The sequence below is a fragment of the Oncorhynchus tshawytscha genome, unplaced genomic scaffold, assembly GCF_018296145.1.
Source record: "Oncorhynchus tshawytscha isolate Ot180627B unplaced genomic scaffold, Otsh_v2.0 Un_contig_3761_pilon_pilon, whole genome shotgun sequence".
In the NCBI taxonomy this organism is placed as follows: domain Eukaryota; kingdom Metazoa; phylum Chordata; class Actinopteri; order Salmoniformes; family Salmonidae; genus Oncorhynchus; species Oncorhynchus tshawytscha.
Window position 1 is genome coordinate 159,277 of NW_024609794.1, and position 16,537 is coordinate 175,813.

At 59.1% G+C, this 16,537-nt stretch overlaps 1 protein-coding gene across 1 annotated transcript in view; it reads left to right on the forward strand.

Annotated features, from left to right (window-relative positions):
* nbeal1 (neurobeachin-like 1) overlaps positions 1 to 16,537 on the forward strand; it is a 78,492-nt gene that overhangs the window by 2,813 nt on the left and 59,142 nt on the right. Inside the window, 1 exon segment of the mRNA XM_042318137.1 lies at positions 10,948 to 11,039. Within this exon segment, the coding sequence (XP_042174071.1) occupies positions 10,948 to 11,039 (92 nt within the window).

The window sequence follows — 16,537 nt, forward strand, 5'->3', positions numbered from 1 at the left end:
TGGCAACACTACGGGGCCAGAGGTTGACAGAGACATCACAGTAAGTCACCCTGGTCCCTGGGGTGGAGTCACACCTAGCAACTACTGTTGACGGTTGAGCAGCCTAATTAAAGGGAGTATTGGCGCTGCGGTCAGGAACTAGTTTATCCTGTAGGTCATAGTAAAAGGCTTTGACACTAATTCATTCACCTCCAACTCAATTTGGTGGATGTGTGATGCTTGAATACTGGCCTGTCAGATATGCAATAAGCCTAAACCCCTGGGCCGTGTTCATTAGGGTACGTAACTGAAAATGTTTTAAAATGGAAAACAAAAATGAAGGTTTCTTATTGGATGAATCCATGATGTCCCTGCCTCCCTGTTTCTGTTTGGTGCATAATGAACACAACCCGCAGTGAGTTTCTTTCCTCCATAGTTAACTAGCCTAGCCCACTCCATACATGTTGTAAATCTGTGGGTAGGCTAACTGGGAAAGCACCAGTCATTTAATTCCAGTTCATGTAGGAGCTAAAAGGTAGCAGACGACCACTGAGCCGGTCTCATTACGATCCTCTTACCCAGCAGTCTGTGTGGTGTCACTGGCATCAGCCTGGAGTATCGTCCCAGAGTTAGAGTTAGCAGAATTGTAAACACCACAATGGCAGCGAGGCACCAAACACGAACAGCAAAACTCATCCCTCAGGTTCTCGATGATGGGGAAGACATGGCTCTTGTTTCTCGACAACATGAAGCATAGTATTGAATTACAGGAAGCATGATGTCTGTGTGGTTAGCTTGTTATCATTAGGTCTATCTGCCCCTCCTGTGCTTATAGCCACTAAGGTGATGAGACCATAGACACAGACCTACATGAAATATTCTGTCATTTTAACTAGGTCTGTAGGCCTGTGTAACTATACATCATTGGATCATGGTAGCACCAATCCCTTTTTGAATCCATAAGTAGCAACAACACAGGCCTAGTAGTTTCTGGTGACTACCTATGGCAGTGGTTTCTGGTGACTACCTATGGCAGTGGTTTCTGGTGACTACCTATGGCAGTGGTTTCTGGTGACTACCTATGGCAGTGGTTTCTGGTGACTACCTATGGCAGTGGTTTCTGGCCACTGCCTCCTAGCAGTGGTTTCTGGCCACTGCCTCCTAGCAGTGGCTTCTGGCCACTGCCTCCTAGCAGTGGATTCTGGGCACTGCCTCCTAGCAGTGGATTCTGGGCACTGCCTCCTAGCAGTGGATTCTGGGCACTGCCTCCTAGCAGTGGATTCTGGGCACTGCCTCCTAGCAGTGGATTCTGGGCACTGCCTCCTAGCAGTGGATTCTGGGCACTGCTTCCTAGCAGTGGATTCTGGGCACTGCTTCCTAGCAGTGGATTCTGGGCACTGCCTCCTAGCAGTGGATTCTGGGCACTGCCTCCTAGCAGTGGATTCTGGGCACTGCCTCCTAGCAGTGGATTCTGGGCACTGCCTCCTAGCAGTGGATTCTGGGCACTGCCTCCTAGCAGTGGATTCTGGGCACTGCCTCCTAGCAGTGGATTCTGGGCACTGCCTCCTAGCAGTGAAAATAAAATTTGATTTGATTTGATTCTGGGCACTGCCTCCTAGCAGTGGATTCTGGGCACTGCCTCCTAGCAGTGGATTCTGGGCACTGCTTCCTAGCAGTGGATTCTGGGCACTGCTTCCTAGCAGTGGATTCTGGGCACTGCTTCCTAGCAGTGGATTCTGGGCACTGCTTCCTAGCAGTGGATTCTGGGCACTGCTTCCTAGCAGTGGATTCTGGGCACTGCTTCCTAGCAGTGGATTCTGGGCACTGCTTCCTAGCAGTGGATTCTGGGCACTGCTTCCTAGCAGTGGATTCTGGGCACTGCTTCCTAGCAGTGGATTCTGGGCACTGCTTCCTAGCAGTGGATTCTGGGCACTGCTTCCTAGCAGTGGATTCTGGGCACTGCTTCCTAGCAGTGGATTCTGGGCACTGCTTCCTAGCAGTGGATTCTGGGCACTGCTTCCTAGCAGTGGATTCTGGGCACTGCTTCCTAGCAGTGGATTCTGGGCACTGCCTCCTAGGCACTGCTTCCTAGCAGTGGATTCTGGGCACTGCCTCCTAGGCACTGCCTCCTAGCAGTGGATTCTGGGCACTGCCTCCTAGCAGTGGATTCTGGGCACTGCCTCCTAGCAGTGGATTCTGGGCACTGCCTCCTAGCAGTGGATTCTGGGCGAACGCCCAATGGCAGTGGATTCTGGTGACGTCGTCTGTGTGACAGAACGCACGGTCAGTCAGTTCAGCCTGAAGTTTAATGAACTCAATTAACAGAGTTCTTATTGGAAGTAGAGGTCGACCGATTACTCGGCATGGCCGATTTATTTAGGGCCGATTTCAAGTTTTCATAACAATCTGTAATCTGCATTTTTTTGATGCCGATTACATTGCACTCCACGAGGAGACTGTGTGGCAGGCTGAGTGCAGCAAGGAGCCAAGGTGAGTTGCTAGATAGCATTAAACTTACCTTATAAAAAACAATCAATCGTCACATAATCACCAGTTAACTACACATGGTTGATGATATTACTAGGTTATCAAGCCTGTCCTGCATTGTATATAATCAATGCGGTGCCTGTTAATTTATCATCGAATCACAGCCTACTTCGCCAAACGGGTGATGATTTAACAAAAGCGCAATCGTTGCATGAATGTACCTGACCATAAATATCAATGGCTTAATTAAAATCAATACACAGAAGTATATATTTTTAAACCTGCATATTTAGTTAAAATTAATTAATTTTAGCAGGCAATATTAACTAGGGAAATTGTCACTTCTCTTGCATTCATTGCACGCAGAGTCGGGGTATGTGCAACAGTTTGGGCCACCTGACTCGTTGCGAACTAATTTGCCAGAATTGTACATAATTATGACATAACATTGAAGGTTGTGCAATGTAACAGCCGGGCCGTGCGGGGGGGCGGGCGGGCGGGCGGGCCGGGCCGGGCCGTGCGGGGCGGCCGGGCCGTGCGGGGGGCGGGCGGGCGGGCCGGGCCGGGCGTGCGGGGCGGGCGGGCCGGGCCGGGCGGGCGGGCCGGGCCGGGCGAGCCGGGCGGGCGAGACGGGCGGGCGGGCGGGCGAGAGAGCCAGGGGCGGGCGGGCGAGAGAGCCAGGGGCGGGCGGGCGAGAGAGCCAGGGGCGGGCGGGCGAGAGAGCCAGGGGCGGGCGGGCGGGCGGGCGAGAGAGCCAGGGGCGGGCGGGCGGGCGGGCAAGAGAGCCAAGGTGGGTTGCTAGAGAGCCAGGGGCTTACCTTATAAAAGCCAAACGAGCCAGGGGGCGGGCGAGCGATAGAGAGCCAGGAGCGGGCGGGCAGGTTGATGAGAGCCAGGAGCGGGCGAGCAGCGAGAGAGCCAGGGGCGGGAGAGCCAGGGGCGGTTAAAATTAATTAATTTTAGCAAAATTGCGAGAGAGCCAGGGGCGGGAGAGCCAGGGGCGGGCGAGCGAGAGAGCCAGGGGCGGGAGAGCCAGGGGCATGCGAGAGAGCCAGGGGCGGGAGAGCCAGGGGCGGGCAGCGAGAGAGCCAGGGGCGGGAGAGCCAGGGGCGGGTGAGCGAGAGAGCCGGGGGCGGGAGAGCCAGGGGCGGGAGAGCCAGGGGCGGGCGAGCGGGAGAGCCAGGGGCGGGAGAGCCAGGGGCGGGCGAGCGAGAGAGCCAGGGGCGGGAGAGCCAGGGGCGGGCATAAGAGCCAGGGGCGGGAGAGCCAGGGGCTTAATTAGAGAGCCAGGGGCGGGAGAGCCAGGGGCGGGCAGCGAGAGAGCCAGGGGCGGGAGAGCCAGGGGCGGGCGAGCGAGAGAGCCAGGGGCGGGAGAGCCAGGGGCGGGCGAGCGAGAGAGCCAGGGGCGGGAGAGCCAGGGGCGGGCGAGCGAGAGAGCCAGGGGCTTAGGAGAGCCAGGGGCGGGCGAGCGAGAGAGCCAGGGGCGGGAGAGCCAGGGGCGGGCGAGCGAGAGAGCCAGGGGCGGGAGAGCCAGGGGCGGGCGAGCGAGAGAGCCAGGGGCGGGAGAGCCAGGGGCGGGCGAGCGAGAGAGCCAGGGGCGGGAGAGCCAGGGGCGGGCGAGCGAGAGAGCCAGGGGCGGGCGAGCCAGGGGGGCGGGCGAGCGAGAGAGCCAGGGGCGGGCGAGCCAGGGGGGGGCGAGCCAGGGGCGGGCGAGCGAGAGAGCCAGGGGCGGGCGAGCGAGAGAGCCAGGGGCGGGCGAGCCAGGGGCGGGCGAGCGAGAGAGCCAGGGGCGGGCGAGCGAGAGAGCCAGGGGCGGGCGAGCCAGGGGCGGGCGAGCGAGAGAGCCAGGGGGGGCGGGCGAGCCAGGGGCGGGCGAGCGAGAGAGCCAGGGGCGGGCGAGCGAGCGAGAGAGCCAGGGGCGGGAGAGCCAGGGGCGAGCGAGCGAGAGAGCCAGGGGCGGGAGAGCCAGGGGCGAGCGAGCGAGAGAGCCAGGGGCGGGAGAGCCAGGGGCGAGCGAGCGAGAGAGCCAGGGGCGGGAGAGCCAGGGGCGAGCGAGCGAGAGAGCCAGGGGCGGGAGAGCCAGGGGGCGGCGAGCGAGAGAGCCAGGGGGGCGGGCCGGGGAGCGAGCGAGAGCCAGGGGGGGCGGCGGAGAGCCAGGGGGGGAGAGCGAGAGAGCCAGGGGCGGGAGAGCCAGGGGCGAGCGAGAGAGCCAGGGGGGCGGGAGAGCCAGGGGCGGGCGAGCGAGAGAGCCAGGGGCGGGCGAGCGAGCGAGAGAGCCAGGGGCGGGAGAGCCAGGGGCGGGCGAGCGAGAGAGCCAGGGGCGGGAGAGCCAGGGGCGGGCGAGCGAGAGAGCCAGGGGGGGCGGGCGAGCCAGGGGCGGGCGAGCCAGGGGCGGGCGAGCGAGAGAGCCAGTGGCGGGAGAGCCAGGGGCGAGCGAGAGAGCCAGGGGCGGGAGAGCCAGGGGCGGGCGAGCGAGAGAGCCAGGGGCGGGCGAGCGAGCGAGAGAGCCAGGGGCGGGAGAGCCAGGGGCGGGCGAGCGAGAGAGCCAGGGGCGGGAGAGCCAGGGGCGGGCGGAGAGCCAGGGGCGGGAGAGCCAGGGGCGGGAGAGCCAGGGGCGGGCGAGCGAGAGAGCCAGGGGCGGGCGAGCCAGGGGCGGGCGAGCCAGGGGCGGGCGAGCGAGAGAGCCAGGGGCGGGCGAGCGAGAGAGCCAGGGGCGGGCGAGCCAGGGGCGGGCGAGCGAGAGAGCCAGGGGCGGGCGAGCCAGGGGCGGGCGAGCGAGAGAGCCAGGGGCGGGCGAGCGAGAGAGCCAGGGGCGGGCGAGCGAGAGAGCCAGGGGCGGGCGAGCGAGAGAGCCAGGGGGGCGGGCGAGCGAGAGAGCCAGGGGCGCGCGAGAGCGAGAGAGCCAGGGGCGGGCGAGCGAGAGAGCCAGGGGCGAGCGAGAGAGCCAGGGGCGGGCGAGCGAGAGAGCCAGGGGCGGGCGAGCGAGAGAGCCAGGGGCGGGCGAGAGCGAGAGAGCCAGGGGCGGGCGAGCGAGAGAGCCAGGGGCGGGCGAGCCAGGGGCGGGCGAGCGAGAGAGCCAGGGGCGGGCGAGCCAGGGGCGGGCGAGCGAGAGAGCCAGGGGCGGGCGAGCCAGGGGCGGGCGAGCGAGAGAGCCAGGGGCGGGCGAGCCAGGGGCGGGCGAGCGAGAGAGCCAGGGGCGGGCGAGCCGGGCGGGCGAGCGAGAGAGCCAGGGGCGGGCGAGCGAGAGAGCCAGGGGCGGGCGAGCCGGGCCGGGTGGGCGAGTGAGAGAGCCAGGGGTGGGCGAGCGAGAGAGCCAGGGGCGGGTGGGCGAGTGAGAGAGCCAGGTGCGGGCGGGCGAGCCGGGCCGGGTGGGCGAGCGCGGGCGAGCCGGGCCGGGTGGGCGAGGCGGGCGAGCCGGGCCGGGTGGGCGAGCGAGAGAGCCAGGGGCGGGCGAGCGAGAGAGCCAGGGGCGGGCGAGCGAGAGAGCCAGGGGCGGGCGAGCGAGAGAGCCAGGGGCGGGCGAGCGAGAGAGCCAGGGGCGGGCGGGCGGGCGAGCCGGGCCGGGTGGGCGAGCGCGGGCGAGCCGGGGGCGGGCGAGCCGGGCCGGGTGGGCGAGCCGGGCGGGTGGGCGAGGGGCGGGCGAGCCGGGCCGGGTGGGCGAGCGCGAGAGAGCCAGGGGCGGGCGAGCCGGGCCGGGTGGGCGAGCGCGAGAGAGCCTGGGGCGGGCGAGCCGGGCCGGGTGGGCGAGCGCGAGAGAGCCTGGGGCGGGCGAGCGCGAGAGAGCCAGGGGCGGGCGAGCGCGAGAGAGCCAGGGGCGGGCGAGCCGGGCCGGGTGGGCGAGCGCGAGAGCGAGAGAGCCAGGGGCGGGCGAGCGAGAGAGCCAGGGGCGGGCGAGCCGGGCCGGGTGGGCGAGAGCGAGAGAGCCAGGGGCGGGCGAGCCGGGCCGGGTGGGCGAGCGCGAGAGAGCCAGGGGCGGGCGAGCCGGGCCGGGTGGGCGAGCGCGAGAGAGCCAGGGGCGGGCGAGCCGGGCCGGGTGGGCGAGCGTGAGAGAGCCAGGGGCGGGCGAGCGAGAGAGAGCCAGGGGCGGGCGAGCCGGGCGGGCGAGGGAGAGAGAGCCAGGGGCGGGCGGGCGGGCGAGCCGGGCGGGCGAGGGAGAGAGAGCCAGGGGCGGGCGAGCCGGGCGGGGGCTAGAGAGAGCCAGGGGCGGGCGAGCCGGGCCGGGGGCGAGAGAGAGCCAGGGGCGGGCGAGCGAGAGAGAGCCAGGGGCGGGCGAGCCGAGCGGGCGGGCGAGAGAGAGCCAGGGGCGGGCGAGCCGAGCCGGGCGAGCGAGAGAGAGCCAGGGGCGGGCGAGCCGAGCCGGGCGAGCGAGAGAGAGCCAGGGGCGGGCGAGCCGAGCCGGGCGAGCGAGAGAGAGCCAGGGGCGGGCGAGCCGAGCCGGGCGAGCGAGAGAGAGCCAGGGGGCGGGCGAGCCGGGCCGGGCGGGCGGGCGAGAGAGAGCCAGGGGCGGGCGAGCCGGGCCGGGCGGGCGGGCGAGAGAGAGCCAGGGGCGGGCGGGCGGGCGAGAGAGAGCCAGGGGCGGGCGAGCCGGGCCGGGCGGGCGGGGAGAGAGAGCCAGGGGCGGGCGAGCCGGGCCGGGCGGGCGGGCGAGAGAGAGCCAGGGGCGGGCGAGCCGGGCCGGGCGGGCGGGCGAGAGAGAGCCAGGGGCTCGGGCCGGGCGGGCGGGCGAGAGAGAGCCAGGGGCGGGCGAGCCGGGCCGGGCGGGCGGGCGAGAGAGAGCCAGGGGCGGGCGAGCGGGCCGGGCGGGCGGCGAGAGAGAGCCAGGGGCCCGGCTCGGGCGGGCGAGCTTGGCCCGGCTCTCGGGGCGGGCGAGAGAGCCAGGGGCGGGCGGGCCGGGACAGGCGAGCGGGCTTGTTCGCCCGGCTCTCTGGCTCGCTTGTTCGCCCGGCTCTCTGGCTCGCTTGTTCGCCCGGCTCTCTGGCTCGCTTGTTCGCCCGGCTCTCTGGCTCGCTTGTTCGCCCGGCTCTCTGGCTCGCTCAGCTCTCGCTCTCTCCTTCCCTTCCTCTGGGCTCTCTCCTCCCCCTCCTCTGGGCTCTCCTCCCCCTCCTCTGGGCTCTCTCCTCCCCCTCCTCTGGGCTCTCTCCTCCCCCTCCTCTGGGCTCTCTCCTCCCCCTCCTCTGGGCTCTCTCCTCCTTCACTGTGTGCTATAAATATCACCAGCAACATCAGTAATGTCATAGTGTTTATATATCGACCACACCTCGTGGTTTAGCCCCTCCCATGTGTGCACTATAAATACTACTCGTGCCGTTACATCAGTCAATCCCAGGATAGTGAGTACTGGAGATTGCTGGGGAGGAGAAGGTGACTGTAGATGGACCATGAAGGCAATAAAGACATTGGTAAAATAGAAACTGTTTGGACAGGACATCTACAGTAGACATTGTGGTAAAACAGAGAAACTGTTAGGGAAGGGACCTCTACAATAGACATTGTGGTAAAACAGAGAAACTGTTAGGGAGGGGACATCTACAGTAGACATTGTGGTAAAACAGAGAAACTGTTAGGGAGGGGACATCTACAGTAGACATTGTGGTAAAACAGAGAAACTGTTAGGGAAGGGACATCTACAGTAGACATTGGTTTTGAGTCGCCCCTCACCATTTCCTCTAGCAGTCATACTCGGTCACCATGCCAACCATGCCCTTCTGGTAGGGTGAGGAGGAGGGCAGTGCCGGGTCGGTCGTAAAGGAAGCGATATAACTCCTTCGTAATGCTCTCTTCACCTCTCCATGGCATCTCCTCTGGATGGCGTCTCCTCTGGATGGCATCTCCTCTGGATGGCATCTCCTTGAGGGAGGATTGATGTTGATAACCTTGTCGGCTCAGGCTAGTGAGGTCCTACTGGGTCATGTTATTAAGACTCAGTGAGGGGGGTCGTCATGATTTCATGAGGAATGGTCACATGCTTGGTACAACGACAGTTATAGTCTAACCCCCTGCCAAACCAGCTGACTAATAACAACCCACAATTCACCCTGTTGGGGAGGTCCCATGGGGTCATGTGTTATTAAGGCTCAGTGAAGGAGTGGTCAGGATATCAGGGTGGATGGTCACATGCTTGGTACAACGACAGTTATAGTCTAACCCCCTGCCAAACCAGCTGACTAATAACAACCCACAATTCACCCTGTTGGGAAGGTCCCATGGGGTCATGTGTTATTAAGACTCAGGGAGGGGGTGGTCAGGATATCAGGATGGATGGTCACATGTTGGGCACAGGAAACCCAGATTACCCACCCCCTCAAACCGGCTGACCATAAGAAAACACACTAATAGGAAATACGTCATCAGTCATTAAAGTCTGTCAGATCGTTTCAGAGATATTACTAATAGGTTGCTACCCAGATGTTGAGCTCATCTGATCTGAATTCATCCGGCCAGTGTTGCTTGGTGTTGGGTCAGCAGTGGTGCCACAGCAAGCAGGCCCAGGGTGTGTCCCTCTCTGCTCTCCCCCCTCTGCTCTCCCCTCCCCGTCTCAGCCCTGAGCCCTCAGTGGACATCTGTACTCCCTGGCTGCCCAGTGAGAAAGGGCATTCTCTCTAACCACTCACACACACTCCCTGGGGCTAGTGCCCAAACCTGCTCTGGCTCACAGAGTCAAGGGGAGGGAACACACACATTGAGAGCAGAATGAACAAGATCGTCATATGTTTTTGCTGTACAACCATGTTGATTCCAGTATACACAGACAGACACTTGTCCTGAACTCTGTATCCAAGTCCCTCTCAAACGCTCCGTCAAGTCACTTGCTGTTCTGATGACCTCACTTTTGGAATTCTTTCGCGTTCTGGATCATTCCCACTGTGACACGCAGCAGGCTGAGGCTTTCCTAGACTTGTCCTGCCCTGCTCTAGTGTCATAACCAACCTTACTGCACATTTATAGGGCCCTGAATAGTATTGGCTAGATGTAAGAAATATGGTCATTTACATATAACTGAACTGGGCGTCAGAAAACCACTTCATCAAAAGTGTCACTTGAAAATCGACAAAAGGCACGAACAGACTGGTAGGATGGTTGAATGTCTGCCGGCCAAGAGTAGTTAGCGCCCCTGAACAGAGGTCGTCCGTAATTTGCAAACCGATTCTACATGAGGAAAAGGGCTAAAATGACGGCCTTCAGTCGCCATCGGTGGGTGTTCACTATAACACACCACTGCGACAGCAAACGAATGAACACCATGTATTGTGCAGACCGACAATCAGTCTGGTGGGTTTTGTCCTTAAACGGGTGTTACACTCTGACGGACTAAGCAGGCACATGCCAGGGGTGTATTTATTCATTAGTGCACACCGTAGCAACACGTTTGGCAACGAAAACCAACGTTTCTTATTGGGCAAGTTCTGGTAATCCCTCTTGGTTTTGGTCCGTTTGCGTCCAGTTGATTTCTAGTGACTAGCCTACACCCCAGGAGTGTAGAAACACTGCTTTGTCAAACAAATGCTACTAAGCACTGTACTTCCCCACCAAACAATATAGCCTACTGCCTTATTGAACAACACTTAGTCTGACACAGCAGTATTCATTCCTGCCACTCCTACGGGTTCCACAATAATACTCTGGGCCTTTTCTCATATCAGTCCCCCTTGACCTGAATCAGTGTCAGTCAGGCAAGCCTTGGAACTCCCCTGCCCTACCTCCCTCTCTACCCCCCTCTCTACCTCCCCAACCTGGGCAGAGATAGAGCTTAGGCTAGCCAGGGTGTGGAGATGACTGGCATTCTCAGAGTGGGAGGGTGATATGCTGTCTGTCTGTCTGTCTGTGAACAGTGCTGCTGTCCTCTGGCTCTCTGCATTGTTCCCAGGAATGTAGGAAATGTCTGAAAGGCAGCTGCTCGTGACTCCCCTTGGGAGTAGAGAATGTAGCGATGCCTGTTTTTCAGGCAGACAGGTGCACTCCTCATTACTCTCTCTCTCACACACACACACACACACACACACACACACACACACACACACCTGAGTTCACTGTAATCTGCCCCTCCTGACATACTACAGTTAGTGGAATCATTATCTCTCTATTCACATGACAACCACTAACATGTTTTTATTTCCTTCTCCCTCCCCTCCTCTTCCTCACCCTCCTCTTCCTCACCCTCCTCTTCACCTCACCCTCCTCTTCACCTCACCCTCCTCCTCTTCACCTCACCCTCCTCCTCTTCACCTCACCCTCCTCCTCTTCACCTCACCCTCCTCCTCTTCACCTCACCCTCCTCCTCTTCACCTCACCCTCCTCCTCTTCTCCTCACCCTCCTCCTCTTCACCTCACCCTCCTCTTCTCCCTCTCCTCCTCTTCACCTCACCCTCCTCTTCTCCCTCTCCTCCTCTTCACCTCACCCTCTCTTCTCTCTCTCCTCCTCTTCCTCACCCTCTCTTCTCCCTCTCCTCCTTCATTCCGTCCTCCCATCCCTCTCTGTGACAGAGGGACCCAGACTACCTGAAGCTGTGGCTGGAGATCTTCATTGGCTCCTATGAGAGATGTCTAGATGTGGACTTTGAGAAGCCACCCTCCAGGTAAGCATAGCCCCAGAGGTGGGACCAAGTCACTATTATTTGAGTCACAAGCAAGTCACAAGTCCCAAGTAGAATGGGTCGAGTCTCGAGTCAATCCAAGTAGAACGTCTCGAGTCAATCCAAGTAGAACGTCTCGAGTCAATCCACGTAGAACGTCTCGAGTCAATCCACGTAGAACGGGTCAAGTAGAGTCAATCCACGTAGAACGGGTCGAGTCAAACCAGTCGTAGAACGTCTCGAGTCAATCCACGTAGAACGGGCCGAGTCAGTCCACGTCCACGAGAACGGTCTCGAGTCAATCCACGTAGAACGTCCACTCGAGTCAGTCAAGTCAGTCCACGTAGAACGGGTCGTCAGTCCAAGTCCACGTAGAACGGGTCGAGTCAATCCACGTAGAACGGGTCGAGTCAATCCACGTAGAACGGGTCGAGTCAATCCACGTAGAACGGGTCGAGTCAGTCCACGTAGAACGGGCCGAGTCAGTCCACGTAGAACGGGCCGGGTCTCGAGTCGTGCGTTCTAAGAGCAAGTCATGTCAAGTGAAAAAAATAAACCATCTAATCAGGCAACGACTTGTTCAACTACAAATACTTGTCTATTTATTGAGGCCATCAGACAGCCCTTTTCATTATTTTATCTATAACACATTTTGATTTTGCAATAATACATTTTAACAATAAATTCCAATTGCAGGCTTTATAAGTCGATGTTTAATTCCAAGCGATTTTGACAAACCAAAAGAGCAGTAGGTCTGGTAGCTGTTGATGGATGCCCTGTTGATGGTGAGCCTGCCAGTAACCGGTTCATATTGTGCATGTTTGTGCTGCACCCGGTCCTCTAGCTGTACAGCAAATCAACCATCTGTCCTCTAGCTGTACAGCAAATCAACCATCTGTCCTCTAGCTGTACAGCACATCATCCATCTGTCCTCTAGCTGTACAGCACATCATCCATCTGTCCTCTAGCTGTACAGCAAATCAACCATCTGTCCTCTAGCTGTACAGCACATCATCCATCTGTCCTCTAGCTGTACAGCACATCAACCATCTGTCCTCTAGCTGTACAGCACATCAACCATCTGTCCTCTAGCTGTACAGCACATCAACCATCTGTCCTCTAGCTGTACAGCACATCAACCATCTGTCCTCTAGCTGTACAGCACATCAACCATCTGTCCTCTAGCTGTACAGCACATCAACCATCTGTCCTCTAGCTGTACAGCACATCAACCATCTGTCCTCTAGCTGTACAGCACATCATCCATCTGTCCTCTAGCTGTACAGCACATCATCCATCTGTCCTCTAGCTGTACAGCACATCAACCATCTGTCCTCTAGCTGTACAGCAAATCAACCATCTGTCCTCTAGCTGTACAGCACATCATCCATCTGTCCTCTAGCTGTACAGCACATCATCCATCTGTCCTCTAGCTGTACAGCACATCATCCATCTGTCCTCTAGCTGTACAGCACATCAACCATCTGTCCTCTAGCTGTACAGCACATCATCCATCTGTCCTCTAGCTGTACAGCACATCATCCATCTGTCCTCTAGCTGTACAGCACATCAACCATCTGTCCTCTAGCTGTACAGCACATCAACCATCTGTCCTCTAGCTGTACAGCACATCATCCATCTGTCCTCTAGCTGTACAGCACATCATCCATCTGTCCTCTAGCTGTACAGCACATCATCCATCTGTCCTCTAGCTGTACAGCACATCATCCATCTGTCCTCTAGCTCATTGGTTTTCAACCCAGGACCCCTAAAAAGTAGCTTGTGGCCTCCGCGCACACAGGCGAGCGCCCACCATCGCTGTGCAAATGTAGCCTGTCCTCAGGGTCATAAACGGGGACGCATTTTCAAAACGCAAGATACAGAAATAGACTATAGGGTTCCATAACCAGCTCTGGAATCTGTGTTGGGGTTCCATAACCAGCTCTGGAATCTGTTGGGGTTACATAACCAGCTCTCTAATCTGTTTTGGTTCCATAACCAGCTCTGGAATCTGTTGGGGTTCCATAACCAGCTCTGGAATCTGTTGCGGTTCCATAACCAGCTCTGGAATCTGTTGCGGTTCCATAACCAGCTCTGGAATCTGTTGCGGTTCCATAACCAGCTCTGGAATCTGTTGCGGTTCCATAACCAGCTCTGGAATCTGTGTTGGGGTTACATTACCAGCTCTGGAATCTGTGTTGGGGTTACATAACCAGCTCTGGAATCTGTGTTGGGGTTCCATAACCAGCTCTGGAATCTGTGTTGGGGTTCCATAACCAGCTCTGGAATCTGTTGGGGTTACATAACCAGCTCTGGAATCTGTTGCGGTTCCATAACCAGCTCTGGAATCTGTTGCGGTTCCATAACCAGCTCTGGAATCTGTGTTGGGGTTACATTACCAGCTCTGGAATCTGTGTTGGGGTTACATAACCAGCTCTGGAATCTGTGTTGGGGTTACATTACCAGCTCTGGAATCTGTGTTGGGGTTACATAACCAGCTCTGGAATCTGTGTTGGGGTTACATTACCAGCTCTGGAATCTGTGTTGGGGTTACATTACCAGCTCTGGAATCTGTGTTGGGGTTACATAACCAGCTCTGGAATCTGTGTTGGGGTTACATTACCAGCTCTGGAATCTGTGTTGGGGTTACATAACCAGCTCTGGAATCTGTGTTGGGGTTTCATAACCAGCTCTGGAATCTGTGTTGGGGTTTCATAACCAGCTCTGGAATCTGTGTTGGGGTTTCATAACCAGCTCTGGGATCTGTGTTGGGGTTCCATAACCAGCTCTGGGATCTGTGTTGGGGTTCCATAACCAGCTCTGGGATCTGTGTTGGGGTTCCATAACCAGCTCTGGAATCTGTGTTGGGGTTCCATAACCAGCTCTGGAATCTGTGTTGGGGTTCCATAACCAGCTCTGGAATCTGTGTTGGGGTTCCATAACCAGCTCTGGAATCTGTGTTGGTGTGAAGGTTCTGTGCATGTCTGTATGTTTGTACGGCCGCATCCATTGTTTGAGATCGTTCAGGGGGAAGAAGCACATGCAGTATAGAGAGAGACAGAGGGAGAGTGAGAGGTGATGTGTTCCTCTGCTCTTCCAGCTGTGGTCTAGTCACATGACCAGTGAAATGCCCAGTCAGTCCTGTCAGATGGTTACGTAAGGCTGTGTGGTCTGTGTGTGGGGGACTGGAGAGAGTGAAGTGTGGAGCAAGGGGAAACAGATTACTTTCCATTAGATCCGCCAGTACGGTCGTTTGTCGGTTCGTTGCCGTGCCTCTTTCTCTCTCTTTCCCACTCCACCTCTCCCTCTCTTTCCCACTCCACCTCTCCCTCTCTTTCCCACTCCACCTCTCCCTCTCTTTCCCACTCCACCTCTCCCTCTCTTTCCCACTCCACCTCTCCCCCTTTCTCTTTCCCACTCCACCTCTCCCTCTCTTTCCCACTCCCACCTCTCCCTCTCTTTCCCACTCCACCTCCCCTCTCCCTCTCTTTCCCCTCCACCTCTCCCTCTCTTTCCCCTCCACCTCCCCCTCTCCCACTCCACCTTTTCCCCTCCACCTCCCCTCTCTTTCCCCTCCACCTCTCCCTCTCTTTCTCCACCTCTCCCTCCCTCTCTTTCCCCTCCACCTCTCCCTCTCTTTCCCACTCCACCTCTCCCCTCTTTCCCTCCACCTTCCCTTTCCCTCCACCTCTCCCTCTCTTTCCCCTCCACCTCTCCCTCTCTTTCCCACTCCACCTCTCCCTTTCTCTTTCCCACCTCTCCCTCTCTTTCCACCTCTCCCTCTCTTTCCCACCTCTCCCCCCCTCCCTCTCTTTCCCCTCCACCTCTCCCTCTCTTTCCCACTCCACCTCTCCCCTCTTTCCCACTCCACCTCTCCCTCTCTTTCCCACTCCACCTCTCCCTCTCTTTCCCCTCCACCTCTCCCTCTCTTTCCCACTCCACCTCTCCCTCTCTTTCCCACTTCTCCTCTCTTTCCCACCTCTCCCTCTCTTTCCCACTCCACCTCTCCCTCTCTTTCCCACTCCACCTCTCCCTCTCTTTCCCACTCCACCTCTCCCTCTCTTTCCCCCACTCCACCTCTCCCTCCTCTTTCCCACTCCACCTCTCCCCTCCTCTCCCTCTCTTTCCCCTCTCTCCCTTCTTTCCCACTCCACCTCTCCCTCTCTTTCCCACTCCACCTCTCCCTCTCTTTCCCTCCCACCTCTCCACCTTTCCCCTCCCTCTCCCTCTCTTTTCCCTCTCTCCCACCTCTCCCTCTCTTTCCCACTCCACCTCTCCCCTCTTCTTTCCACTCCACCTCTCCCTCTCTTTCCCCTCCACCTCTCCCTCTCTTTCCCCTCCACCTCTCCCTCTCTTTCCCTCCCTCCACCTCTCCCTCTCTTTCCCCTCCACCTCTCCCTCTCTTTCCCCTCCACCTCTCCCTCTCTTTCCCACTCCACCTCCCCTCTCTTTCCCACTCCCTTCCCTCTCCCTCTTTTCCCTCCCACCTCTCCCTCTCTTTCCCACTCCACCTCTCCACCTCTCCCTCTCTTTCCCACTCCCTCCCTCTCCCTCTCTTTCCCCTCCACCTCTCCCTCTCTTTCCCCTCTCCCTCCTCTCCCCTCTTTCCCACTCCACCTCTCCCTCTCTTTCCCACTCCACCTCTCCCTCTCTTTCCCACCTCTCCTCCCACTCCACCTCTCCCTCTCTTTCCCTCTCCACCTCTCCCTCTCTTTCCCTCCACCACCTCTCCCTCTCTTTCCCACCTCCCCCTCTCCCCTCTTTCCCCTCCCCCTCTCCCTCTCTTTCCCCTCCCCCTCTCCCTCTCTTTCCCCTCCACCTCTCCCTCTCCCTCTCTTTCCCCTCCCACCTCCCTCCCTCTCCTCTCTTTCTACAGAGAGGGACCTCCACCTCTCCCTCTCTTTCCCACTCCACCCTCCCCTCTCTTTCCCCACCTCCAGGCCCTCTCTTTCCCCTCTCTCTCCCCTCCCCTCCCTCTCTTTCCCACTCCACCTCTCCCTCTCTTTCCCTCCTCCACCTCTCCCTCTCTTTCCCACTCCACCTCTCCCTCTCTTTCCCACTCCACCTCTCCCTCTCTTTCCCACTCCACCTCTCCCTCTCTTTCCCACTCCCCCTCTCCCTCTCTTTCCCACTCCCCCTCTCCCTCTCTTTCCCACTCCACCTCTCCCTCTCTTTCCCACTCCACCTCTCCCTCTTTCCCCTCCACCTCTCCCTCTCTTTCCCACTCCACCTCTCCCTCTCTTTCCCACTCCCACCTCTCCCTCTCTTTCCCCTCCCCCTCTCCCTCTCTTTCCCTACAGAGGGGGACAGAGACAGGCCCTCCCCCTTTCTCCCTCTCTTTCCCACTCCCCCTCTCCCCTCTTTCCCCCCACCTCCCCTCTCTTTCCCCCCACCTCTCCCTCTCTTTCCCTCTTTCCCACCTCTCCCTCTCTTTCCCCTCCACCTCCTCCCCCTCTCCCCTACCTCTTTCCCCTCCCACCTCTCCCTCTCTTTCCCACCTC